Genomic DNA, 15,244 nt, shown 5'->3' on the forward strand with positions numbered 1-15,244 from the left:
AAATATCTAACATGCAAGCAATGAATGCATTTAATATAATTAACATAAGATAAGTTTTCAACGTTCTCATTTCCTGGAGATAAGCTGAGATGTAACAGTGGCTCAAGGCTTTCACCCATAATGAGATACAAATGACGAGTTTCCAGCTAAGCAAAACCAGTTCAACTCGGACCTTAAAGAATGCATGTTTTGAAGTTTTGCTGGCATCTACATGTAGGCTGTGAAGCAATTTGTTACATTTATCTTTAGTCCAATATCAAGGACATCCAAGAAAACCCTCAAAGCATGAGAAGAGAAGGCCTCCCACTGATTTCACTTGGCCTTTGATCAAACCTGGCGCCTATTCATCATGACTGTGAAGTACTATCCACAACTACAAGGCCATAAAAATTCTAAGTAGCAAGGTAGTTTCTTTGTCTGTATGAAGACTGGTGAACACAGATGTACAGACAAAAAAGGCTTTGTGGTTTTGCCCATGAAGTCATTTTTTGAAGTACATCTTTTTTTTTCCTTTCTAGATAACCAGATTTGGTATCCTGTATAAAAGAAACCTTCATTATTTTAGTTTTAAAGGGCTTCAAACTTGATCACAGTAACCTGGTGAGTAGTTCTACAGCCAAGTATCAACCACTAACTGGTTGCTCCCTTACATACTTTCTGAAGAACACAGGAGGATCTCACAAAGTTTAGATTTAACTTTCTGAAATCAAAGGCACCAGAACAGAGGTATCTACTCTGATTTTTCAAAATTCAGAAACACTTAGCCCTCTCGTTTCCAGCTATTGATGTCTACTACCTCCCACTTTTCTGCTATGGCAATGTGTGTTCTGCACACACAAAAAATAAGCAAAATTTTCACAGGGAGATTATTTATTTTGATTAAAAAAATTTGTGGGCATAAATGTGAAACATTTTTAGAATCAAAAATATAACACCTTTTCAGTAGTCTGATTCTTAGCAAAAAGGATATATTAAATTCCATTTAAAATTCAACATTAATGCTAGGTAATGTATGAACATTGTTTGTCCTGTGGTTTTATGTTCACAGTTGTCTTCCCAGTTCTTGGAAGAATATGCAGACAGCCCAAAACATGCAACACAGCATCTGAATATCAAGGTTCACTTGGCTGGTGCCCGTATAATACTTGATAGTCCAAAGTCAGAAGAAAAGGATCAGTAACCCATATAGTGAAATTAACATGCTAAAACTCACTGCTTGAGTATCTTCACATATTATTACAACTGAACCAGCAAGTGTCTGTAAATAAATCAGAAAATGCCTATTCAAATTCAGCCCAGTATTATATTTTATATATACATAAAATATATGTATAAATAAAATATATATACATATATTTTATGTATATATAAAATATAATACTGTCTTCAATTCTTTTATTATGCCCTCTCCAGCATTCAGTGAACATACAGTTTAGCTGGCTTATCAATACAACTTTTCATATTTATCTTACAAAATACAGTAATCCTAAACACACAGAGTATGTCTCCTAAGTGTATCTTATATTTTAATCTTGGAATGAGTACAGACTTGCTTCTTTGATAGGCATTTCTCAATTTAATAATACCATTCATTACAAGCTGGCTTTTATTTTCTGTGTCCCTCATAAAGGCCTTGGGGCAAGCACGGATGCTCCCGTATCATACATACAAAGATTTAAGCCCAAAACACAGCTGCGCTTGCCGGGGCTCAGCACTTTCAAGAATGCATGGTATCTGTTAAGCATCTTGACATGCTTGGAGGGAAGTCCCCACGGATTCGAGCAGCACTTACATATAAAGAGCACTCATATAAACAAAACCAGGTTTCTGAAGCTGGAAGCCCCAAAAAAGAGAAGCGTATCATTTACTGAACACATTGTTCTAGGGTTAGATGACTAGCCCATAATTTAGCAGAAATGCCATTAGAAGTTACTTTTCCACGGTGACATCTCATTTCATAATAACCCACCCTTTTTTCCTTTCATGATCTTACACCTTTTTCATTCAGTTTTTCAAATCCAGGACTATTTAAGTACTTTACAAACAGCTTTGACTCCTCACACGCCTGGATGTTCCATCCTTTACACTAAATGATGCAAAACACAGCTGAAAAAACTACTGTAGAATCAAAATATGAAATGAAAAAAGATTCTATCATATGTCTAATCGGCAACAGTAATCTACATTTCCAAGCTTCCACACAGGTTTTAACTTTGTTATTAACTTTCCTTGTGAGTTGTTTGGTTTGTAGTTTGTTGTTCCGTGGTTTTTTTCCCCCAAAGGAGGAATCTGGATACAATACAGATGGCCCTCTCTAATAAGCCTCCACTGATCAGACAGAACTTAGTTTTTGCTTTTCCCTTTCCTCCTATAGGCTTGTCTCTTCCTTAAAATTTCACAGGAACAGTAGAAATTTAACACTAGATGACACATTTTTATGTCTTGCTCCAAAAGCAGAAAACACTCTTGCTGAAGATTACAGGTAATGTAATTAACGTCCTTCTAAGCTCACTGTGAAAACTGACAAAATTAAGCTGATTAAAATACTTAAAACCTCCCAAATTCTTAAAAAAATCCCAAACCCCACACCAAACGAAAACAACTTCCTCACCAATCAGAAACAGATACCTAATACAGAAAAGGTCTAAAACACTAAAGCCTGCCAGAAAAACATACGCAGCAAGTTAATACAAACCATTTCATACACAAGTTCTATTTACAAAACGTTTCTTCAACCCAAGTTACCCAGTATAATATATGTTTTGTCATCATAGATACAAGTACTGCTTTCTCTCAAACGATGACAGGAAAAACAAGAGATGGCATCTTTCTCTACTGCATCATATAGATGACCTAGTTTTTTAACTCAAAAATTGCCAAGTTAGGAAGAGAACATAATGGACGTTAGAAGAAATTATGTATGACTAAAATAATCAACCACAGAACACACCTCTGAAGTTTATGAATGTTACCCTTTCAGGAAGAGTATGAAATGATGCATTTTAACACTGGAATTCAAGAGATTACTGAGGTTTAAAAAAAATCAAAACAGGGCAAAACACAACAAAACTCTTAATACTTATTTTTACTTGTAATATTTACTTCTCTTATTTGACAAAAGAACAAAAAAATCACCTTTTTCTCTACTACAAATTCAAATAAAATGGGAATTATTTCACCATGCTTTGAAGAAAGCTTTTCAATAAAGGCAGTGTTTATAGGCTTCAACTGTATAATACATCAGAAATAAATATTCATGCCAATTCTCTGCAGCAACACTTGTCACTGAGGAGAATAAAAAGCACTTTTAATTAAAACATCATCACATTATAAAACTGAGTTCATTTAAGATTGTTGATTTTTCTGAAAAATTACTTTAGACACATAGCAACATGTCAAAATAAAACTAGTACATCATAAATCCTTTTGCCTCCCTCCCTTATTCTTTCTCAAAAAAAGAGAGGAGCACTATTTTTAAGCTGAAAACAGTAAAAAAAATTGTTGGCTAATTGACAAGTGTCAAGCTGACATTAAATGACATTTACAATACAGATTAAATGAAACAAAATTTTAGCTCAGAATCAGAAGGCTACAGTCTTAATAATCTGCACAGGAACTATTATTTTTATCAAAAGTCCTTCCAAGATACAATAAAGAGAACATTTGTTAGTTCTGGCTAAGCATTCAAGATTAGAATTACTTTCAAATATAACAAACATACTCATTCTGGAACAATTTTATCAAAATGTGGTATTCTCCAGATGGCTTTTTTAGGTCTTAGGAAAATATATTCTCCAAGTGTTACAGCAAATTATGTATTTTAATATGGTTCCATGTGTTTAAACCTTTTGCAACATCAGATAATAAACTACTGTCTTTCCACAGTTCACCAGTTTACCTCAGGAAAATAAAATGAAAAGTAACTTTCTATGTAATCTTCTAGAATTAATAAATGTATAAATACTGCACATCTCTGTGTTTTTTTATATATTACACAATTTTCCCAGCAGCCACAAAATTTTAAGTTTGACCTATTTAATTCAGTCATGCATTTGAAGGGTAAGACAGTAAGATAAACAGGTGGTGTTTAGCTACATATGTCAGACATTCTCACTCTTCAAAAGCACTCATCTGAGTGAAGAGCCCAGAAAAACAGGGTCAGCATCTAGTGCAAAAATATCACTTCATATACTGCATAACAGAACTAGTAAATAGGAACTAAAAAGCAGAACTTTCCAATTTTAAAAAAAATCTCAGTTGTCTTTACCCTACCTTTATCTGTTGCCTTCTAAGCATTGCTAGTTCCCTCATATCCCGGAATGGTTGCAGTAAATACTGATAGAGCTCCGTGGTCGCTTCTGCGAGATTACTGTAGGCTTCATCTTCCATTTGGTACAGTTCAAGGAGCTCTACCATACTTTCTGTATTCTTATGTTTTTCCAGAAGCTGCAGAAAAAGTACAAGTTTTAATGAAAATATTGGAATATGCCTGCCAGAAGTGAAAGTAATTTAAGAAACATTTTTAGCCTAGCCCCTTGTATCATCTTCCCCTTCGCACAAAATCTCCAGACAAATAAACAAAACAATCTTATTGTCCCCAAAACACACCTTCAATTCAGCCAGTTAAGTATAAGCACATGTCTGATAACCTTAACTGAGCAGAACTCAGCTTATTTTTTAATTTCCAAAAATTTCTGGAAGGTAATGAATACAAGCACAAAGTCAGCAGAAAAAGCAACTTAGCACAACAATTTATAATGTAGTAATCAGGTAAACTACTTCAGACACTTCCCACTTTTGGGTATCAGAGCAGGGGGAAAAGGAGTGATAGACAAGGAGAAAAAAGAGAAGTTGCATTTTGAACTTTCTACATTTTTTGAGAATTTTTGGTGTTTGGGTTTTGTGGTTTTCTGTCAGTCTGTTCTTTAGATCCATACAGCCCCCACTACATCAGACAGAGTGTAACCTATAAGAAACAAAACTTCACAGAAAGCTTAATCACAAAATATATGAACTTTTCATTAATTTTATTTTTACAACAGGAATTACCTAAGCATTATAATCTTTAGAAAATACTTAGACGTTAGTATAAAATAACTTTAATTCATATAAGAAAATACAACATCAAAGTCTGTCTGTTCTTTTAGTTCTTATGAAGCAGAAAATTCACTTGTTTGTACAAACTAGCTACAGTGCATGATTTTATTATTGTATATGCTCATTTTGCATCTGCTATTGTCATTTGCCTAAGTGGACTTCACATGGTGCTGGAAACCTTTTACCATGTCTAATAAAAAATATTCAGTTGTTTAATAAAAACTAATCATGTAGACATGTGGAATACTTACTGCATTTATAAAGACAAGATTATCTGAAATTAATTCCCTCCATATAATTTTCTAAGTCAAAGTCTCTTGTCCTTTATATTATCATCTCAAAAGCATATATTCACAGTCCAAGTTTAAATAAACTTAAAGATTAGAACACTGTGGAATAAATACATCCTATCTTCTATCTGTTCATTCAAGTTAGATGCTAAGCCATCCATGAAATACTGAGGAGTGAACTGTGTTTCAGTTACCAGAATGGGTATGAAAAGTGTCTTTCTTCATAATGCAAAGTTTATTTTAGAACATCTCTGCACCTCCACCTTTGAAGCACTAAAGGAGGTTAGAGAGAGGATGCAGAGCAGAATGCAGAGATGCTTGTAGTGGCTTTATTTATACGTTCAGCATTAAAATAACAGTCAGATTCCAGGAAAACACAGGAGGAGCTTTCCCTCATTAAGGTTTAGCAGAGAAGAAAGGTCTGGGAGAGAGGATGTAAAAACACATGTGGAACTCCTCACCAGGAGGAAACTCCAGCACAAGGCAAACTATTTTGGTACCTAAACGATTTTCACACAGAGAATTGTCCCTGTCACGAAGTCATTGCCTAAGCTCTTCTACTCTTCCAGCAACACACAGCATTTTGCAGCATTTGAGCTCTCACCAAGAAAATAACCTTTGGGCTTGCAGTCTGTAAGACTAGCATTTTATTAACTTTCAGACTTAGACATATGTAACACAACCTGAAACTAAAGAGACTCAGACACTCTTGGCTTCGTGCCTTAAGTCCCTAAGAATCTCACACATTATTCCAACTCACTATTTGTTTCAACCATCTGGTCTAAGAATATAGCATCTTCCTCAGCTCCACTTCCACGTGACTAGAGCCTAAAAGCAGAGTTGCCATATACCAGCCTTCTCCTACTTTCCCCGGGCACAATCAGAAATCCTTTGGCAGTCCCCAAGCTGTAATTATCCTTCCATCAAGCTACTGAATCTTTCTTCTCAAGCCACCCATTGCAAGAAGGAGCAACTCTACCAATACATGACAATTTCCTTTTAGTTGTTTAGGCTATTAGTATCCCACTATTAAAAAAATTTACACCTCTGTTTCATGGTGAAACACTACTATTCTACTAGGATACAAATTCTAGAGGGCAACAAAACCCAACAATTTGAGAAAACGTAATCATTTAGCTATCATTTAAAGGGGAATCCTAGGTACATTTATTCCAGGGACAGAACAATACAATGCAGGGGCTTTTTTCTTTTTATTCACAGACCATTCTTAAGGCCTGTTCAGTAGTTCTGGTATTTTGGTAGATGGGCACAACTTTGCAGAAGCTGGAGGGAAAGTGCCAAGAAATGAAGGACCAATTCAATTTTATGGCTATCAGAATAGTACAAAGACATCTTAAGGACACTAAAAACTAGTAGCTTCTTATAACTACTTGGCTGTTCAGAAAAAAATCATGTCCTTCACTGAAAACAGTAGGGATAAAATAATGAATTATCAATACATTCCTGTCATAACAAAACATAAGTAAACGGGTGTAACTTCATGGTCTTGTCTGTGTTAGCCCGCTGCTTGGGTTACCCAAAACCTAAATCAAATCCTAATTCTCAACTCCTTCAAAAATACTAAATCCTCAATAAAAAAATCAAACAGAAGTGAGGGCAGGTTACTCATAGACAATTAATAGAGAATTACATATATGTTTATTCTTTAACTATTAACACAAGGTAAGCTTCCATTCTTCATCCCTAAGGCAACGATACACACAGAATCCATTTCCTGTTACTAATGAGGGCTTTCAGAATGAAAATGGTGATAAAATTTCATTTAATCTGCAGTTCCAGAAAAAGACATAACAAAACAGGCAAAACTACTTAGAAACCAAAGAGTATCATCTTATTTGGTTTAATGCAAAGATCAACGAGCTATTCAATAGGGGTATTCTTCAATTCTTCAAAACAGACAGGAAAGAAACCAGCCTGAGAGTGCTTGTTACATACAGCCTCATTACACCCATCCATCTATTCAGACCCCATTTTCAAGAAAAACACTAACCTTGGACATAAAGCTTGAATACTGTGTTCAGCTTTGGGTGCCTCATTACAAAAAAGGCACTAAAGGTGCCTTTCATGGAACTGGTGAATTGTCTAGAGAGTAAGTTTTATAAAATTAGCCTAAATAAATCAAAATATCTGACTGCTTCTGGTCAAAAATTGCTGCTCACCCTACCACCTACCAGGGAAGAAGGAAGCAGAAAAATTATAGTGTTCCATTGCAATGTGTCTTTCCCCAAGACAAAATAGATGGAGGGAAAGACCTAAAAAAAACCCAACTAAATGGGATTTCTAGATGCAGCACTTCTCTAAATGGTACAATACCTTACTTAAAACCCACTTGAGAAAAGTGTATTTAAGCAAATATCCAATCTTTCCAAGATAGGTAGATAGCTTCTAGGGAAGTTCACCTGAACTATAAGGACTAACTATAAAAACCAACTCTAAAATCATTAAACAAAGGGAAATAAGACAGTATAGCTAATACCGCACTTGGAAATACCATTGCCAACCCTCCTCCCTAATCTTGCCTAATGCAGGCTGGAGTTTCCTATAGTTAATCCTAAAGGATTGTTACTCCTAATGGAGTGTTTCTCCTCCACTGTATGTACATTTTGTCTTACTGGTGACTGTCTTCTTAAATGAAGCTTGTAGCCTGGTGGGGATTGGTCTCTTCTCCCAAGCAACAAGTGACAGGACAAGAGGAAATAACCTCAAATTGTGCCAGGTTTAGATTGGATAATAGAAGAATTTCTTCACAGAAAGGATTGTCAAGCAGTGGAACAGGCTGTGCAGCCAAGTGGCTCAGTCATTATCCCTGGGGGTATTTAGCAGAGGTGCAGATGTAGCAGTTAGGGCCATGGTTTAGTGGTGGGCTTGGCAGTGCTACAATAATGGTTGGACCTGGTGATCTGAAAGGTCTTTTCTGACCTAAATGATTCTACATAAATGGTTTAAAGGAATACAAAACTATTCTCTCTAACATTTTGGAACTGGAATGCACACCAATCACCAAGGCTTCAACAATCCCATGTGGTATGAACAGAAGATCAATAGCTTTGATTCTACTTTAGACAGTGACTTTTAAGCCTGATGAAGAGTCCAGGTGCTTTACTGCCACCAGTCTGGAAGTGGCACTGCTACGGGAAACAGATGGCACAAAACTGGCTGCACAGAGCATCTCCCATTATAACGCAGTCTGATGGAGCTTTCCTGCTCCAGATCAAAGTTAGCTCAAGCGTTCTTTTGACTGGCTGACACCCAGCTAGTATTCAGACTACTAGATACCTGGGATGCTGGGACTAGCACGGAATTAATGTCATAATGGAAACCACGCCCTCCACAGACTCACAAGTAGTTTGATTCTGTGTGCTCCCATTTTCACACAGGCGGTACCTAAATGAGCACCTAGCCATGTGTCTAGACCAACCCAGAACATTAAAGCCAGGCAGTCTTCAAGGTGTCGGCATAAAATACATGAACAATTTCAGTGGCATGTTTTATGCCCCAGCGAAGACTAGTTCTCAACACACTCAGTGTTACTGCTCATTTACTTCAAGTCTCAGTAAGAATTTTTGACTTTCACAAAATTTTAATTACATTATTTAAAGAAGTGGGTGGAGGAGAGTAGAGTAACATCCTGTACAGGCCTGACTAGCTCTATACCCATTGAATGCTGCATTTATTTTAAGAATCATGTTTCACAGATGTTACATTGTTCACAACTAAATGAATCCATATATTTTAGGCAACTATTATGCAGATACACTCTAACCAGCAGGAAACACTTTTTCTTTTTAAATTTAAAGCACATATATTTGAACTACATAATAAAATTATTTCTGTCTTCTGCAATTTTTTTTGTTGTTCAAAAAGCTTTAAAAATATTACAGCAGACAGTGTAATTACGTGCAGGTTGACCTCAGCTGGGCGCATAATCCAAAGCTTGATTTAATCACAGAAGAGTCAAGTCTTACATTTCCTTTGCTAATACTCCCAAAACTTTCCCTGTTACTCTTACTTTTTTTTTTTGGGGTGTATTTTATAAAAACATTGTGATATGATACATAACTATTTTTAGATAAAATCAGCCATAAACGTATTTTTTTCAGCATCTTAAGCTCCTTCATACTTCTGAAATAACTACAGAACACACTATTTTCTGACAAATTTAGATTGTCAGAAGCCTGACAGTATTATCTGCCATTTCCAAGAAGAGTTCTAACAATTCAAACTGAAGCATATTGAGTTTCACAGGTAAAACTAGGGATAGCGGTTGTCAGAGAGAAGAACAGTACTGCAGACAGGGTAGTTTTAGATACTCCATCCTTTGTCCTGAGAACAGCAACCCTAAGAGTAAAATACTCAACCCTCCTGACTATGCACTGGCGATAGTCTGCAACGAGCTTCAGCTAACAAGTTATAAAGAAGTAAAGCTATAGAGTACGTAAAGTCTGTATGCAAAATTTTAGCAACTGAACTTAGAAGGCAACTTTTTTTACATCAGAACATGCTTAGAACAGTTTCTCTTTGAACAAACAAAAGAAATCATTGTTGAAAGCAAATAAGACTCCCACATGTCCTGACAATATGCAGAAGTCTCAATTACATGAAATCTTCACTACAGGCAAACTGCTTTTCTCACTCTTACGAACATGTGGTCCTGTGCTTAAATGTCAGCCATTATAGTTCAGAGATTAAGACTTGCCAGGATATCCAGCTGTTCGCATGATTGCATTGTCATCAATAATCCTTACCTTTGTTGAAAAAAAAGATCAGTCGCATTATTGTAGCAGTAACAGACCAAAGCCTGACTCTCCCACACAGACCTAAAGTACATTTTACTGCTAGGGCAGAAATCATCTAAGAGAACACAAAATCTAGATAGAGAGGAGGATGTCATAAATAAATTAGATAATACTGATTAGCATGGGAAGTGCTGGATCCAGCATTACATCTGTCTAACCTCTTAAGATCTAAAAAAAAAGACAAAAACAAGTGAATTTCATACTAACTTATTTGGAAACAACACAGCAATTGACCACCTACTGAGCACACAAAAAATGTCCAGTTTTTTTCAAAAAGGTTTCTGAAGACATGGAATTGAAGTGTATGCTGATGCACTGCCAAGGTTATTGTCTGGATTTGGGGAGAGTTTTTTAAATGGCTGTTTAAAGAAGAGCTGAGCTAATTCAACTAATTAAACCAAAGCACAGATAAAACATACATAACAAACAAGTTCAAAGTTCACATGTATTCAAAAAAAATGAACAGCAAACTAAAGAAAATCCGGATACCGGAAAGCAAACATAGTGTGTTTAAAACACAAAAAAAATAAGAACACTTCCATAAAATGTGTCATCTAGGCCTCTGAAGAGCTGCTAATACAAAATGAACCACATTATTCCCCTTTAAAGACTACTTAAAACAGTCCTTTACCAGCACAAAGCGAGCCTGGGACCTCAGTATGTGTGCAGAAATGTTGTGGATGGAGAGGGCTTTGTACTGGGGGACTACAGAAGTGGCACCTGTGAGAAGATACCAGAGGCATCCCGCATGTCCAACAGAACTAAAGCCAGTGAGCTCCAAGATGGATCCCCCACTGGCAAAGGCCAAATCCATCAGCAAACACAATAGCACCTCCAGGATAATTAATTTAAGATGGGGATAGAGTGTTGGCACAACTGCTGCCCAAAAGAGGAGCAAAAACAAGTGAGAGGAACAACTCTGCACACACCAGGGTCAGTGAAGAAGAAGCTGGGGGAGGTTCTCCAAGCACCAGTGTAGCGATACCCTTGCAGCCTGTGGAAGACCCCACACTGGAGCAGATGGATGGGTCCTGAAGTAAAATGCCATTTCACAGAGAGACCGTGCTGGAGCAGGCTCCAGGCAACTTGCGGCCCCATGAACAAGGGAGCTTACGCTGGAGAAGTTTTCTGGATCTATGATCTCATGGAGGACAAACAGTGGAGCACTCTGCTCCCCAAGGACTGCACCCAATGAGATGGACTTACACTGCCAGAAGTCAATGGAGGTCTGTCTCCTGTAGGTAGGTGCCCATGTTAAAACAGGGGAAAACCACAAAGAGGAAGCAGTGGTAAAGAAAACACATGATGAATTGACCACAAACCCCCTTCCCTGCCTTCCTATGCCATCCAGGGAGAGGAGGTAGAGAAATCAGTAGGCAAGTTGAGCTCAAGATGAGAGGAGGAGCTGTGCAAAGATGTTTTACAATTTGGCTTTATTTTTCATTATCAAACTCTGATTTACCGGCAACAGATTAAAATAATTTCCCCAATATGAGTCTGTTTTGCCTGTGACAGTAACTGGTGAGTGATCTCTCCCTGTCCTTATCTTGATCCATGAGCCCCATCATTTTCTCACCCTATCCAGCTGAGGAGAAGAGTCACAGAGCAGTTCTGGAAGGCACCTGGTGTACAACATCTACCCACTGCAAGAGCCCATCCCAGGAGTGTGTATGACCAGCACAGATTGCTTGGCCTCCTTTCACTCCCATCAGTGATCCTCACTTACACCCAGGTTAACAGCTCCTGGACAGTAACAATTACCTTTGTCTAGTTCTTTCACACTGCCTACCAAAACACACCTCATTTCAACATACTACCCATAATATAACTCCACAGAAAAATAAAAGAACTGAACTGAATAAGAAAAACTGAAGTAGTATTTTAATGCAGCCAAGCGAGCCAAAACATTACTTCCATGTATGCATCATTACTGAACAATGCAACTTCTCTCCTCCCACATGAAAATTCTAAATAGAAATCTCAGCAGAACTGTATGTACATATATAACTTGTTGGAAAATCACAAGGCTCAGGCATAAAGCTGTCAGCTCTGACAACAATGTATGGCACACTAGATCTCTTCTGAAAGCCCAAGAGGGAGATGTCAACAATTAAAAGCTATGCATCTCCCTCCCTGTAAACAAGACAAACGTAACATCATGAGGGGTTTTTTTAAACTGGTACTTGTCTGGTCACCTTATCTTATTGTGTGATGTGGCTGTGCCACTCCTTGGTCAGACTGCCATGTCAAATGAGTGTCTATAGTACCAGGTATTAGTTTGAATTTAGTATGTTACGTAGAGTGGCCACAGATGAGCTACAGAAATCACAGCAAACAAAAGCTAACTGCATGGGAGCACCCATTGTTCAGGAGTGCTAGGTTTTCCTTTTCCTGTCTGTAACACAGAAATAGGTATTTACATTGTAACATAATTTCATGAATGAAATAGATCTGTTTAGATCTGTATTTCAGAGTTATTACGGAATTTTGGGACTCCTTTCCTTTGGAAAAAAAGGCAAAATTATGAAAAGATAAAGTCACTAACAAATCACTGGTTGGTTGGAACATGATAACTCTGAACAAAAAGACTTTCAGGCAACACCTCACCCTGAAGGCTTGGCAAAGAATTTACTTTACACATATCCTAATGAGTTCTAAGTAATTTTTCTTTCTGCAGGTCAGAAGACTGAGAACATACATTACATAAGCGTTCAGGCTGTGCCATAAAATACTTTAAATTTTAGTCCACAGATTTTCTTCTCCTATCCTTCACAACTACTCTGTTAGCCAGGAAAATATACTCAAGAGCATCAAAACTGACAATTATCTAAACAAACTAATATTTTCATAGAACAAAGACATTTAATTAGCAGACATTATAGTGCTAGTCTTAAAATCTTTCACATGAGATTTGCCATGTCAGGACATAGGCCTAGACAACACCCACCTCCAGTAAAGAACAAATGTTCTTTTATGAAAACAAAGAACATTTGATGGGAAGAAAAAAAAATTAAGAAGGTACAATCAATTTCACTGTCAGCTCATGGGAATTAGATCAGCAGCACTGAATTAGTACTCTTAGCAGTTTTACAGAGCATTTGGCATGGTAGCAAATAATTCTCAAATGTCTGCTAAGTCTACTTTTAAAAATCTAATTCAAAGCAAGTAAAGCATTATGACAATACCAGATTCTAAGGACTTGTGGAGGTGAATTGACTTTTTAAAGCTGACCCAATAGCTTGCTCCTATCAAAAGAAGATTCCCCTTCCCATGCCCTCCTGGCCTCTCTTCTTCCCAGTCTACTTCACTTCCATGTTCCTTCTGCTCTCAGGTGCCCTCTTCTCCACTTCGCTGGCTTTAGTATTTCTCAGCTCCTTCAACAAACTAACTCAGCATCTGGCATAAAACTACTTTGTGATCTCTCTTGGAGTAATTTACTGAGGTTTATTGGGTTGAATCAGCATGCTGCAAGGACAGAGAAGCAGAACAGGAAGGAACACAAAGCTGACAGGGGGGAGGACAGAAAGTGATAGCATTCCCCCCTGTCAACACCAGCAAGCTGATGATCCAGTTCTTCTGCTCCCCTCAACAACACAGCTGATGAACCACCTTTAAGCCTGGGTGACAGATGAGAGCTGACTCAAATGGCCCTCTGTGTATTCTTTCAATGCTGATACAGTTCAGCCTCTACAGCACCTTATACAATGGCGCAATCACGGAAAGGCAAGCCTAAAGAAACAGCATTTTGCATCCCTAAATGCAATTTTTAAGGTTTCCAAGCTCAAATAATGGGGATTTTATTCAAAAACGCATTTACAGTCCACCATTAAGAACAAAAGGCTAAATAAGATACCAAGAAAATCCTTAGATCCCATATCATGCACATTTTTCCTCCCACCTTAACAGCAAATGCAGTAAATTACAAGCTATTAAATCACTTTCATAACAGAACAGTATTTCAGGCAAAAGCAATTTATATTAGCACCAGGGGAACACAGACTTGTATTCTGTGGTGCTAATTGTTTGAGTAGGTTTTATTCCTGTTCTTAGGGAGAAACGAATGAGAAAGGACACTCAGTTTAATCCATGTGCGATAAAGCAACACATCTGAAATTATACATACCATTTACCTCTTTATTCAAGTCCTTCAGAAGACCTCCAATATTTCAGGTAGTTTGGGATTTTTTTTAACCTCCTCCCACATATAAATTATTTTCTGAATTATACTATTCTGAAGTGACAAAAAGATACCATTTAAAATTTGGACATCTGATGATCATGAACAAGTAACACATTACTGAAGGCTCAAGAATTTGGGCAGTGAAGCCACAGGGCTATTTGCACTGTAGAAAAATTACAAGCTTAGAAACTCCTAGAACTAGAGATTTTCACCCTCAAAAGTTTCACAACATAATTGATACATACATATCTTCTTCATTTCTTCTTTTTCCCTTAATTTTTAAAATTTTCTTTCAACAGATAAAAAAATACAGTGCTTTTTAAAGTTCAAGTTTCCTTTAAAAAAATAAAAAAAAGAAAGCTCTCATCAAAACTAGCTCTATTTTAAGCATGGGGTTCAACTAGAAAACACAGTAAGGTTCCCTTAACATAATAATCTATGATTCTAAGTTGTTGTAAAACTTTTACAACAGTCTTTCCCTAAAGCAGCTCAAACAAATCATGATGCAATGCTGTTACATGAAAAGTTGTGCTATTAATTTTAGATGGCCCACATAAATTGTCAGCAAGTCATCATAAACAAATACTAATTGATGATTTAAATAACATTTTTCAGAGAAAAAAGAACAAACCCACCCAGCTCCCTCACACTAGTATCACATCATTTTTTCCAAAAGAAGGTCAGAACCACTTGCCTACATTTGGAAAGTATTGTAACAGTAGATAATAGAAAATTTGGGTTGTTTTATGCATTTAAGAAAACAGAAGTACTCAAGTTCCTTTAAAATAAAATTTAAAAGTTTGCTGAATGACTGGGAGTGTTTAGTAACACCTTTCCAGAAGCAAATCATTAACAAAAAA

At 36.9% G+C, this 15,244-nt stretch overlaps 1 protein-coding gene across 1 annotated transcript in view; it reads right to left on the minus strand.

Annotated features, from left to right (window-relative positions):
- JMY (junction mediating and regulatory protein, p53 cofactor) overlaps positions 1–15,244 on the minus strand; it is a 62,978-nt gene that overhangs the window by 39,881 nt on the left and 7,853 nt on the right. Inside the window, exon 2 of the mRNA XM_066181250.1 lies at positions 4,273–4,446. Coding sequence (XP_066037347.1) covers positions 4,273–4,446 — 174 coding nt within the window. The remainder of the gene's footprint in view (positions 1–4,272; positions 4,447–15,244) is intronic.

Source organism: Chamaea fasciata, unplaced genomic scaffold (genome assembly GCF_029207755.1).
Source record: "Chamaea fasciata isolate MVZ Bird 193981 ecotype frontalis unplaced genomic scaffold, bChaFas1.0.hap1 SCAF_4, whole genome shotgun sequence".
NCBI lineage: Eukaryota > Metazoa > Chordata > Aves > Passeriformes > Sylviidae > Chamaea > Chamaea fasciata.